At 49.4% G+C, this 12,056-nt stretch overlaps 1 protein-coding gene across 3 annotated transcripts in view; it reads right to left on the reverse strand.

Annotated features, from left to right (window-relative positions):
• pam (peptidylglycine alpha-amidating monooxygenase) overlaps positions 1-12,056 on the reverse strand; it is an 82,693-nt gene that overhangs the window by 33,255 nt on the left and 37,382 nt on the right. For all 3 annotated transcript variants that reach the window (XM_035391021.1, XM_035391019.1, XM_035391020.1), the window contains 6 exons: positions 11,281-11,348; positions 10,144-10,224; positions 9,975-10,051; positions 5,805-5,908; positions 4,400-4,617; positions 3,500-3,559 (listed from right to left, as the gene is read on the reverse strand). In XM_035391021.1, the coding sequence (XP_035246912.1) occupies positions 3,500-3,559; positions 4,400-4,617; positions 5,805-5,908; positions 9,975-10,051; positions 10,144-10,224; positions 11,281-11,348 (608 nt within the window). The remainder of the gene's footprint in view (positions 1-3,499; positions 3,560-4,399; positions 4,618-5,804; positions 5,909-9,974; positions 10,052-10,143; positions 10,225-11,280; positions 11,349-12,056) is intronic.

Genomic DNA, 12,056 nt, shown 5'->3' on the forward strand with positions numbered 1-12,056 from the left:
TAGATTAAGCTGCGCATTGACTTATGGATTTGCCCCGCCGCTCGAGCTTCCCCTGTTTGCACAGCGCCAGTCTGCACACGGAGCGGAGAAACCGAAACGGTGTTCAGCTGCGTGGGGGGGGGGGGCAGGGGGGGGCAAGGCGGGGCACCGCAGAACGGCAACACGCTTCCTCCCAATTCACAGCAAAATTTACAACCAGCGCAGGGAAATAACACAAACAAGGAATCCAGGAAGGGAATCCAATTTTGCAGTGCAGGATTGCTACTGCTTGGCATTTGGCAATTATCAGACATTCGCTGATTGTCTTCGCTCCTTACCGCGTGAGTAAGGGTGATTAGGGCCTGAGCTTAGGGTGTGTTTTTTTCTACCGTTTTGTTTTGTTTTTTGTTTCATGCGCGCAGTCTGCTGACATTACAAAGGATTGTGGGAAGAGAGAGGGCGAGAGGAAGGGAGAGGAGGAGACAGAGAGAGAGAGGAAGGGAGGGAGAGGAGATGACAAAGGGAGGGAGGGAGGGGTACACAAACCACTTGCCAGCTGTGATCAGATTATTCACTTAAAATAATGAGGCATGACATTGACCTAAAAAACTTAAGTGCACCATTTTTTTTTTTGCATGTACTTAAGCAACCCAAACTAGCCATAAAATTGTTGTTGCTGTTTATCAGGCTGTGCCATCGCTCCCCCCCCCCACCCCCCAGTGCCCTGCATTAATTGCCCCCACCCCCCCACAGCGAGGGAGCGGACCTGACCTTGCCTTCCAGCGTAGCGCCTCTCCAGCCTCACATAGCCCCCCGGCCTGCGGACGCCGCCGGAACATTCCGCGCGGAGACAGCCGCGGAGACGCGCTAATGGATGGCGGGATCTCCCGGGACCGCGAGCGCAATCTGGCGGTTTCACCCCCCCCCCCCCTCCCACCACGCCCCCCCCCCCCACCAGCGCCCTGGCGCCGCTCCCCCCGTTCACACACACTAACAGCTCGTCTGATAACAGGATCCAGCGCCTGGTCCTGGTCCCCCGCTCGCTCGCTCGCTCGCTCTCTCTCTCTCTCCCCAGGCCCCGGTACAGCCCGTCACACGAGCCGCTAATGACCCCGGCGCTGCCGCGGCCGCCAGCTGGTGCCCGCGCGTCGGCGCGCGCGGTGTGGAACACGGCGAAGGTGGAACACGGAACGCGGCGTCTGGCTCACCATAGCGGACTCTCTACGAGGGAACCGCTCCTCGCTAGCTTAAATTAACAAGCGAATGGAACTCATTCATCATTTCACTTTCTTTAATTCCGCATTTTCGCCCAATTAACCCATTGTTAATTGACCAGACTGAACTGCAAGACTGAATATTTTAACACATGATAAGTGTAATAGTGCAGGACAAATTCTATACTGTCCACAGGTAAGCATCTCTACCAAGCAACGGCGTAATATTTACAGAAGACTCTCCTGTCATGTCATTAAGACATCTTAAAAAATAAAACAACAAAAAAAAAAACTAAGCAACAAGAACTCCTACCCACATCACCCAAGATTTCAGAGGTTAAATACCCTGCTTTATATTTGGAATAATGAGAAAGAAACTAATGAAACTTGAGAAAAAGTCACAGAAAAAGAGAAAGCAAACGGGGGTGGAACAAAAAAAAAGAAATAATAATAATAAATGTAATGGTCTAATGGCATGGCAATTACTTTTGTCTTTATTCTTCACAAATACAAATGAATTACCTAAATTAGCTACTTAGAGAGAGCTACTATGAGCTACTATGAGAGTAGCCTATGTAAAAACTTTATAAATAATAAAAAAAGTTTTTATAAATAATAAAAAAAGGTTCACTATTTTTCATTCAACTACCTGCAAACACTGCACAGCAGTACTAAGTGCAGTCTGAATATTAAACAGTGTCTGCTGTCGTTACCACACATTTGCAGTAAAACTTGCAGTGAAAAAACTTTCAGTAAAAAAATAAAATAAGTCCAGCTATCACATCTCTGAGAAATCAGACGGTCCGTTGGGAATTTTGCTATTTTGTGGCGCTTTCAATTTTTTTCTTCAATAATGCCAGCCAACACCGCCCCTACCCCACAACCTTAACCCACCCCCCCCCCGACACTGTCCTGTGTTCTGCTTGGGTCGGCTAAACTGAGTCCCAACCGTGAGCTCAGAGCCCATCCCGTCCCACCCGGGGGGGGGGGGGGGGGGGGGGGGGGGGGGGGAAAGCGCACCGCCAAAAACTGTCCCTGGTGCCAGAGACACAGGCGTCTCCTCACGGCAAGGCAATACGGCAAGGCAGAGAGAGAGAGGGAAAGAGAGAGAGAGAAGAAAGAGAAGACAGAAGAAAGAGTGGAGGATGTAAGGAGAGCGACAGGGAGGGAACGAAGGGGACAGAGAGAGCGAAGGACAAAGAGAGAAAGAGAGAGATGGCTCATTGTTTTCCTAGCTTCTAACATAAATGTGATAGCCCCCCCCCCCAAAATAAAAAAATAAATAGTGGGTGAGATATAGAAAGTGGCTTTATGTAATTCTTTCAGGTAAAGGCGGCTGTTTCTGATGCATGTTTGCATTGGCTCAGACAGGAGAGCAGGGCCCACATGTCCCCACAGAGAAATGACCGGCAGCCCCCCCCCCACCCCAACCCCCCTGCTGTCACTCACCCGTACAAGTGATGCAACGCAGTGAGAGTACTGTGGCCATGGAAACAAGGCTTTAAAAAATATATATATATTTTTAAAAATCTAAATAGCTTCGCCACAAGCACCGACCCCACCTGACACCCCTAAAGTTTGCCTGTTAATCAAACACAGATCCCTCATCTCACTGGGAAAAGGATTACCAGAGTCTGCACCTCAGTTAGATCAATGACCTCAGACCAAACCTTCACAGCGCTCTGGCAAATTATTTTCGGTTGATGCATAAATTTAACTGACACTGCCTTCATCATAATTGCAAATTTGCATTTTCTTTTTCTGGCCATCAATTTAGTTAAATTCTGTTTAAATTCCTTTCACTCTTTGTCACTGAATATGAAACCAAAATGTTGTATCTTCAGCTTGAACTGTTCTCCTTTATTTATTTATCATTTCCTTTCTTTTACATTTTACTGACTCCTGAATCTTTACAAATTTGAAGCAGTTTGTTATTTTTCACTATATAATTCGTTTAAAATCACTTGATTTTTCGCACTAAAAAATAGAGCTATGGAACAATTCATCTCTGGGATTTAAAGGAAAACATCTTCAGCCAACCTTCAGCTGTAGGTTTACAGCATGTTTTTGTTAAGATTTTTTTTCCAAAGGTTCAGGGTTATACCATGTTTTTGTTAGATTTTTTCCCAAAGTTTCAGGGTTATAGCATGTTTTTGTTAGATTTTTTCCCAAAGTTTCAGGGTTATAGCATGTTTTTGTTTGGTTGTTTTTAAAGGTTCAGTGTTATGGCATGTTTTTGTTTAGTCGTTTTTAAATGTTCAGGGTTATGGCATGTTTTTGTTCGGTCGTTCTAAAGGATTCCTCACCTTGGTCCAGAACCTCCTCCTCCTCCCTCTTCGGCTGGAGTAATCCAGAGTCTTCCGAATCTTTGGAAAGGTGAAAGAACAAGGTGACTGTGCATTCCAGAGAGATTTACGCAAGCAAAGAGGTTTTAAAAACACTGCTACGTCCAAGTACTGCTCGTACTCTCATTAAGCACCGTGCTTTCAAGGACAGTGACAGATACTGAATAATATGTCTTTATATCAGGCCAACCAAGACGCAGACGGCAATTCAACCAATCCTCCACCCCCCTTCAAACACACTCTTACACACAGAAATGCTGAGTTCTGTTTGTAATACACACCAAAATAGATGATAGGTGATAAAATAACATTTTTTCAAATAAAAGATTTTTCACAAAAATACTTTCTCTTCCTCACACACACACACACACACACACACACACACTCTCTCGCTCTCTCTCTCTCACACACACACACACAAACACATACACTCTCTCTCTCACACACACACACACACACACACACTCCCCTCTCATTCTCTCTCTCTCTCTCTCTCACACACACATACCCACACACACACTCTCTCTCTCTCACACACACACACACCCCCCTCTCATTCTTTCATGCACGCACGCGCACACACACACACACACACACACACATACACACTCTCTCTCTCTCTCACACACACACACACTCCCCTCTTTCTCTCTCTCTCTTATGCACGCACGCGCACACACACACACACACTCCCCTCTCTTTCTCTCTCTCTCTCTCTCACACACACACACACACACACACTCTCCCTCTCACACACACCCACACTCCCCTCTCTCTCTCTCAATCTCACACACACACACTCTCTCTCACACACACACACACACACACACCCACACGCAGAGTTGAGACAGCAGTGCTCACGGCTCATAGGGGACGATTTGGCCCCCATGTGGTGGGCGTGGCCGTGCATCATGGCCGCCATGTCGGGGCTGATGGGGACGGGCATGTTGGCCTCTTTGGGGATGCCCTGGAAGAGCTCGCTGTCGCCGCTCTCCATGCAGTTCATGTAGGGCACGGCGTGCCGTCTGTCCATGTAGTACATGATGTAGAAGTTGCACATCTCGTCGTCCGACGTGCCTCTGAGGACGGGGAAACAAGCCAGCCGTAAATAAAACAGCATCTAAGGCCAAAGACACTACAAATCCCATAATCCCCCCTGCTCCGGCCTCCTTCCCACACGGGCAGCCGCAGCAATGGCGGTGCGTTCAAAACGCTGTGTCTCTTTTCAAACGCACTCCTTTCTAATCAGCTCCTCGTCGCCAGGCAGACGTGTCCATGGAGGGGAGGGGGGATGTGGGGGGGGGGGGGAAGGAATGCGGGGGCGACGGTTGCCGTGGAGATGCGTCAATGCAGTTTCTGAGTGCTGTCATCATTTGCTCGCCATGGCAACCAGGATGATGCGGCCAGGATGATGCGCATAGCACACACACACAGTCACGCACACACACACACACACGCACGTACACAGTCAGAGACTTGGGCTGCTCAAACAGGAAGTCATAAAAAATGCAGGCTCCCAGGGGGCCGGTGGAGAAGCGGGCCTTTTCTCTCTGCTTGACGGTGTTTTTTTACATCTCTGCACACACGGCGCCCCACAGCCTCGGTGCGGCTCGGCCACACCGCGTAGAGCGGGCGACGGCTGCCGCCGGGAGGGACAGAGGCTCGGACACGGCCGTCTCCCGCCAGGCGGATGCGTCCCTCAGAATCCAACACAAGGGTGGAGCGACAGGGAGCTTCACCCGTAACATCGGCAGCAAACCCCCCCCCTCCTCCCCAGGACTAATAACACAGGGCGAGCCACTCATTACACTGAGGAAAAGCACTAATCCTTTAAAAGACTTTTAAAAACACAGCTTGAGAATGAAATGGTGCATTAGAACATGAAAACACAGTAATAGATTGCCACACGATTGAGGTGTGGTCATATAAATGCGTTCTGTATGACACAAACGACAAATGTTTTTGTCAACACGAAAAAATGTTTTCTCTGTAGACCCCCCCCCCCTCCAAACCCCCCCAGAAAGTGTACGGGCCAGTTAAGCAGAGCGCAGATTAACGTCTCAGCGTCCGCCGGCTTCACACAGCAGCAGGCCTCGCCCCTGTACGCTCAGTCCACCGCCCCTCCGTCACCTCCCCAAATTAGACAGCAGCAGATAGTCCCGACACCGCCAGCCCCCCCCACGGTGACCCGACCCACGGCGGGACGTAGGCCTGGGGGGTTGGGACGTGGGGGGGGGGGGGGGCTGCGGGCAGAAACCCAACTCACCCGATGTACGTGGCGGAGCTCTTCCCCTCCCCGGTGAAGACGCATCTGGCGGCGAGCTTGTCTGCGTACCTCACTTCCACCGGGGAGCTGGCAGGGTAGAACGCCTGGAATACCAACACATCACAAATGAGTCCCAAATAAACAGCACACGCACAGCACACATCCCTCAAGGTCTCTGAGACCAGATTTTGAAGTGAATCCTTGTGAGCAGCAACAGGGATTTATATTTTATTTTACGATTTAACAGAGTTCAACGCCAAGGTTTTTTCCACACTTGTCCAGTTGGTTATTTACTTGCCCAAACCTAGTTTATTCACTGGCCAGATATGGCTCAGTTTGCCAGTCACATGAAGACCATAGAAAGCATGATGCTTCCGTAATTACATCAAAATGATTATTTATTATGTGGTAGCACCTGATATTTAAAAAAAAACATGTTAAAACTCAAGTAAGAGGGAGAGCATCATCACTGAACCTTGTTTACTGGTTTTATACATCACTAAGCTTCATGTTGAAACACCACTCAAAATGGGTAAACACACACAAACACACGAAAATCACAATGAAAAGGAGGACAAGGAGGTTGTGGCTGACAAACTACTAATACGCTCTTTAACACATTACACAGTCCTGCGTATGCTGTTCAGTCGTAGCTCCCCTGGACAAATATAATTGTGAGCTCAGAGTCATTTCATGGATGAACTGAGGCCGACTTGAGCAAGGGGGGAGAGAGAGAGAGAGAGAGAATGTGTGTGTGTGTGTGTGTGTATGTGTGTGGGGGGGGGGGGGTGGATTTGCACACTGATGAAGAAAATTAAGGTGGTTCACGTTGTATTAAATTGAAAGAAGTGTGACCCCTCAGGCACAGGGCGTAATGGCTGAGAATAACACTGCCCTCATCAGCGGGGCAAAACTAAAGCACGTTCGGAACGGATTATAATGCTGCCTGAAATAGCTCTCGCCAAACAGGACAATAAATTTTAAATGCGGCGAGGCTTATGTTATGCGGGCCTGGCTCAACAATGACTTTAAAGCTTCCGATTCACTGGACTGCAGTCATGGACAACATCTCCTCCAATACAGGATCAGGTCACCACCAAAATACAGCAAAATATAAAAGCGAAGGATTAATCCAGACTAAAAATGGACATTTTGCCTTCATCGTCTATCTGCACTTGCTTTCTTCCAGACCTGGGTCAAAAAAAAAGCGTGCAGGCACACGAAACGTCAAGCAGCATAATTTTTCGTCAGTTGCTTAAAATCCAAACGAGAAGGTTTGAATCTGGGTGTGAGCACGGACGCGGTCATGGTAACACTATCGACAGCACTCCTCGCTCGCCGACTTCAGGCGGAGAAAATCACGTAAAGTTGCCGTTTCCGGCTCCTCAGACTGAAGCGCTTTAAAGGCACTTCGCATAGTGAACGACCGATAGAGACTTCCTTAAAGGCTATGTGAGATAAACTAAACTAAAAGTGTTCCCGTGGTTTTATTTGACAAAATTAAAACACGTGTATCAAAAGACTTGCATGTGAAGAAATTGTCAAGGATAACACGAAAAAAGCCCAGGACTTATTTCCATCGTGGTCCTCAGCCATAGCAAGATAATACCATTCTGTGAAAAAAAAGGTGGTCATAAGGACAGCGTGCGTAAAACCTCGTCACTGAAGACAAGGCGCCAGACTGTCATCACCTCAGAGGGACTTACCCGCCAGAAGGGCCGGGGAAAAATAACTGCTTTCATAAACGCGGCTTCCTCCGTGCGCGGTTTCCATCATTCGTCCGAGAAAATAACAATCCTTTCCCCCTAGAAATACAGGGTATGTGACAGAACTGCAAGGTACCCTTTAATTTTAACTAATCTAGAGAGGAGCTGGGCAGCGGAGAATTGATTGTGACTGCACGGGATGGAACGATCGATCCAAATGTCAGAGTGATGTCATGACGCATCCAATGCCTACAAACTGTGATAGAGTGACTAACGGAAATCTGACAAACAAACCCTCCCCCCCTCCCCCCCTCCCTCCCCCCCCCCCCCCCCCTCCCTCCCCCCCCCCCCCACACACACATACACCCAGAACACTGCCAATTCACCACAGAAGACTTTGCTCATTACCAGCCCACACAACTCCATAGTCGTTAGCATATCTAAACCCAGTGCATGTTCTCAGGAGATCAGTAACATTTACATGGACTGAAAAGGCTCCTTTCATCATGGAGGGATAATCAGACCAGGGTCAAACACTTATTTAAACAAAAATAATCTAGGGGAAAAAACAGAAATTTGCAATATCACTATGATTCATAGAATGCAATTGTTTTTGTTTAAAAATGTACAAATTAAGAAAGTGAAGATCAGTGAAGAACCTCTACGGGGAAATCATCAGCTAAATTCAAGGAGCAATGGTGCAAAAAAACAACGGCATTCCTTCTGTTTAAGGTTTTTAATAGCCAAACAAGCGTTGCATTTTCTATATCAGTGCAACATGACTAATGCGAGCAATCTACACTCAGGCATCCACAGTCAAACTGTGTAAAATTTGACGGTTTTGTGAATGAAAGTACATTTTTTCATTCACATTTTTAAAAAAAAAACGTACAATGGCCCAATTCCATTTGACCCAACTACAACAGCAAAATACTAGCTTAATCCCAAACCCACACACCCAATGAGAACACAGGGCTCAGCACCAACAAGCCACCGACAGCCAACATCAAATGTGGAGGACTGACCTCCCATTGCTCACACGAATTGGCATTAATCTTAAACCTTCATAACCTTCCACGTTTCCCAGACTGCACCAGGGCACATTTTTTGTAGCCGTGGGCTGTTCGAGTTACAAGTACAGAGGCACACGTTGATCTGATACTGTGCTACCATAGACATCGCGCTGGCGCTATGGGGAATCAGCAGGAGAAAGCCGCAGCCCAGGAAGGTACATTAGCTGATTTTTTCCTTCCCCTCTCGGCCCGATGCAGCAACAGTGCTGTGTACACAGGACCCGGGAATCAATAAGCAGGCATTCATTATTCAAACAGACATCAAGGTGCATCTGCTGGGCTCAGTGTGCGGTGGCAGGAGCGTGGGTGTGTGGCGGTGGCTAAGGCTCCCGCACGCAGGCGAATCTCTCTCCCTTTCTCTCTGTCTCTCTCTCTTTCTCTCCCTCTCTCTCCGTCTCTCTCTCCATCTCTCTCTCTCTCGCTATCTCTCCATCTCTCTCTCTCTCTGTCTCTCTCCATCTCTCTCTACCTCTCCATCTCTCTCTCTCTGTTTCTCTCCCTCTCTCTCTCTTTCTCAGTCTCTCCAACTCCAGGATCCTCCAGCCCCCGTAACAGGAAAGGAGAGGACGGGATGGGACGGGACAAAGGGCCCGTTTCCGTGCCGACAGTCTGTCTGATGCCGTCACAGCCTTACGGCCCCGCGTGGCCCCCGCTGCCCGTGAGGTCGGCCCGACTGGTGCGGGCGGGGTGGGGGAGGGGAGCGTGGGGAGGAGAGGGAGCGTTCGGAGGAGGCGCCGTGCCCATCCTCAACTGCCCCCCCCCCGATGGACACGGGACGGGGGGACGCGTTCCGTTATGCAGGCAACCTTTTCCCTTCACAAGGAAGAGGAGGAGGAGGAGGAGGAGGAGGGAGGAGGTAGAGGAGTGGTCCGGCGCCACGTGAGTGCACATCCCTGGCAACAGTTCCCATAGCAACAAGCAGCATCTTGGCGGAGAGCAGCCTACCCGATGACGGCTCCGCAGAGCGTGGAATCCACCATTTGGTGAGGAGGACGGCGCCAGCGACCTGAACGTTTTTAATAATAAATACCGCAGAATAGCGCTAACGCGAACTAGCACTGATAAACAAACACTGAGGAAGTCACCTCACTTCATATCACCGGCCCATCGCTGTATTTATTTAAAAGTGTGCAGCATAAAACGAACCCCTTTAATAGCAGAGAAGCGTGAGATTGATAACCAGACCTGCCTTTCATAGTCAATAAAGGCAGTGCAATCTGTGGGCTCCAGCTCTGGTGCAGCCGGATTGAGACGCAACTCTCAGCTCAGCTCATTAAATTACAGGCAACAGACTTTTTACATCTTTGAAAGCAAGCGCAAATTTACTACGACAACGGCTGTCAACTGTGTTTTCCAGCTGTTACAATTATATCCGGGAGAACACAAATCACCTGCGGTAGCTGGGGAGACTGCCGTCCAATCAGAGTCCACTTTCCATCTCGAACCCGATACCCGCTCACTACTTGACCTGCAAAAAAATAAAAATAATAAATTAGAATATATAACACTAGTACATTGTATAAGGTATATTTTGGAAACGGAAGCGGGCACGTTGCTTACCCAGGCGGTGAGTGTGGGTCCTGAAGGCGAATGCGTACATCGGGTAGGACCTGTACGTGCAGGCGATGTCTGCATTTGTAACTATTTAAAAAAAGGAAAAAGCAGATTTCACAGTCATTAGAGCTTTCCACTTGTACCCTGCAAGGGTTTCATCCAGCGATGGTATTAATGAACAGATTACTGTTTCATCGTCAGCGCAGCAGCTGAATTAAGCGTATTTGGGAACCTGAAATCGATCCTTAAACTAAATGTGAAAATTTGTCACGTTACAAGCACACGCCGGAGTGTTTGCTAACCAGCTGCCAGGGCCGCAGGCGAGCACAGAAATGAATGGCCTCACAATATTTTCCGACAAAATGAAACAGGAACGTAAAGGGTAATCATGGCAAACGACCCCGTGCGATTACACGCCCTACTTCTGAGGACAAAAGCAGAATGGGGGCTTATGAGCGGGAGGGAACAGATCGCACGCCCCGAACCCGCAGAACCCCTCAGCCCCAGTCCCTCTCCCGCACGGCTAATCATTACAGAGCGAACCCTCCTCCGAAAACGATCTGACAGACAGACCGGGCCCCGCCGAGCTCAGGCGCGGCCCACGCAGAGCGGCGGAGTGGCGGAAAACGAAGGCGGAATCGGGCCTTGGGCAGGCGCCCCTCCCCCAAAACTCACGCGCCCAGAAAGACTAGCCGAGCCAAAACGCATTAGCGCCCTCTCAAACCCGTTAGAACATCTCTCCACGATAAAAGGCTTTTGAAAGGAAGCCGCCGGTTGGCTGGACCATTACTTTTTGCGGCTGTTCACCCACCCTCCCCAACCCCCACCTCCCCCCTCTCCCAGCCCCCCTTCCTCCCCACCTGCCCCCTCTCCCCCCACACCTCCTTCTCCCACCTTTTCCCACCTCCTCCCCCTGCTTCCCCCACTCCTCCCTCCCCCTCCCTCCCCACCTCCTCCCTCTCCCCCCACCCCTCCCTCCCCAAACCCTCCCCACCTCCTCCCTCTCCCCACACCCCTCCCTCTCCCCCCCTCTCTCCCTCCCTCCCACCCTCCCCACCTCCCCCCTCTCCTTCCCTCCCTCCCCACATCACCTATAAGTGGCAGGGGACCTAGAATCATTGAATAATAACACCCTGTACTCACCTTTCTTCCCAGGTGGAATGACAGTGTCCACAGACATCATGAGATACATTCCAGCAACAAAGGGCTGCCTGGAAGAACACACACACACACACACACACACACATCAGCGCCATTACAACAGAGCACACACATATTCATTACATCAGCACCATTAGTCATTGCATGTCAAGCCTGGCCAAGGACCCCCCTACAGCACCTTAAATAACCCCCTGTTAAAAGACCAGGACTTGGATATCAGAAACATTTCTGCAGGACAACTCTTTTCACCGATATTCATGAAAAAAATTTTTTTTCTCTTGTTTCATGCAATTATGCAGTTTTTTTTTTTTTTTTTGGTTAGCAAAATTCTTCTCAGGGATGTGGAGGAGTGTTTTAAAATTTCTCCAGGAAACAGAGAATAGCAAAGCGGTATGCAGGGGTTGCGCTCGAGCTGGGGGGCGGTGGGGGGGTGGGGTGGGGGGGGGGCAACGCCACCACGGCAGGACTAACCGCACGCCGGTCCCATCGATCTACGGGACATTCGATCTTCGGGGCGACTCTTTTTGTCAAAACTGACACGGAGACCGTCACAGAAAACGACACCCGTCGCCAATAACAAGAGAGACCACAAGCGCCGACAACAGAGCTCAGCATCCCAAACAGACTCAACCGCTTCACAAACTGATATTTAACGCACAAACACTCACAACTGGCATCACACCAACCAAAACATGGCTTTTCCCTTCTTAGCTAAACGCTGTGACTGGGTAAAATGGTTTCGGGCGAGTCGCCGATAA

The sequence above is a fragment of the Anguilla anguilla genome, chromosome 14, assembly GCF_013347855.1.
Source record: "Anguilla anguilla isolate fAngAng1 chromosome 14, fAngAng1.pri, whole genome shotgun sequence".
NCBI classification, from domain to species: domain Eukaryota; kingdom Metazoa; phylum Chordata; class Actinopteri; order Anguilliformes; family Anguillidae; genus Anguilla; species Anguilla anguilla.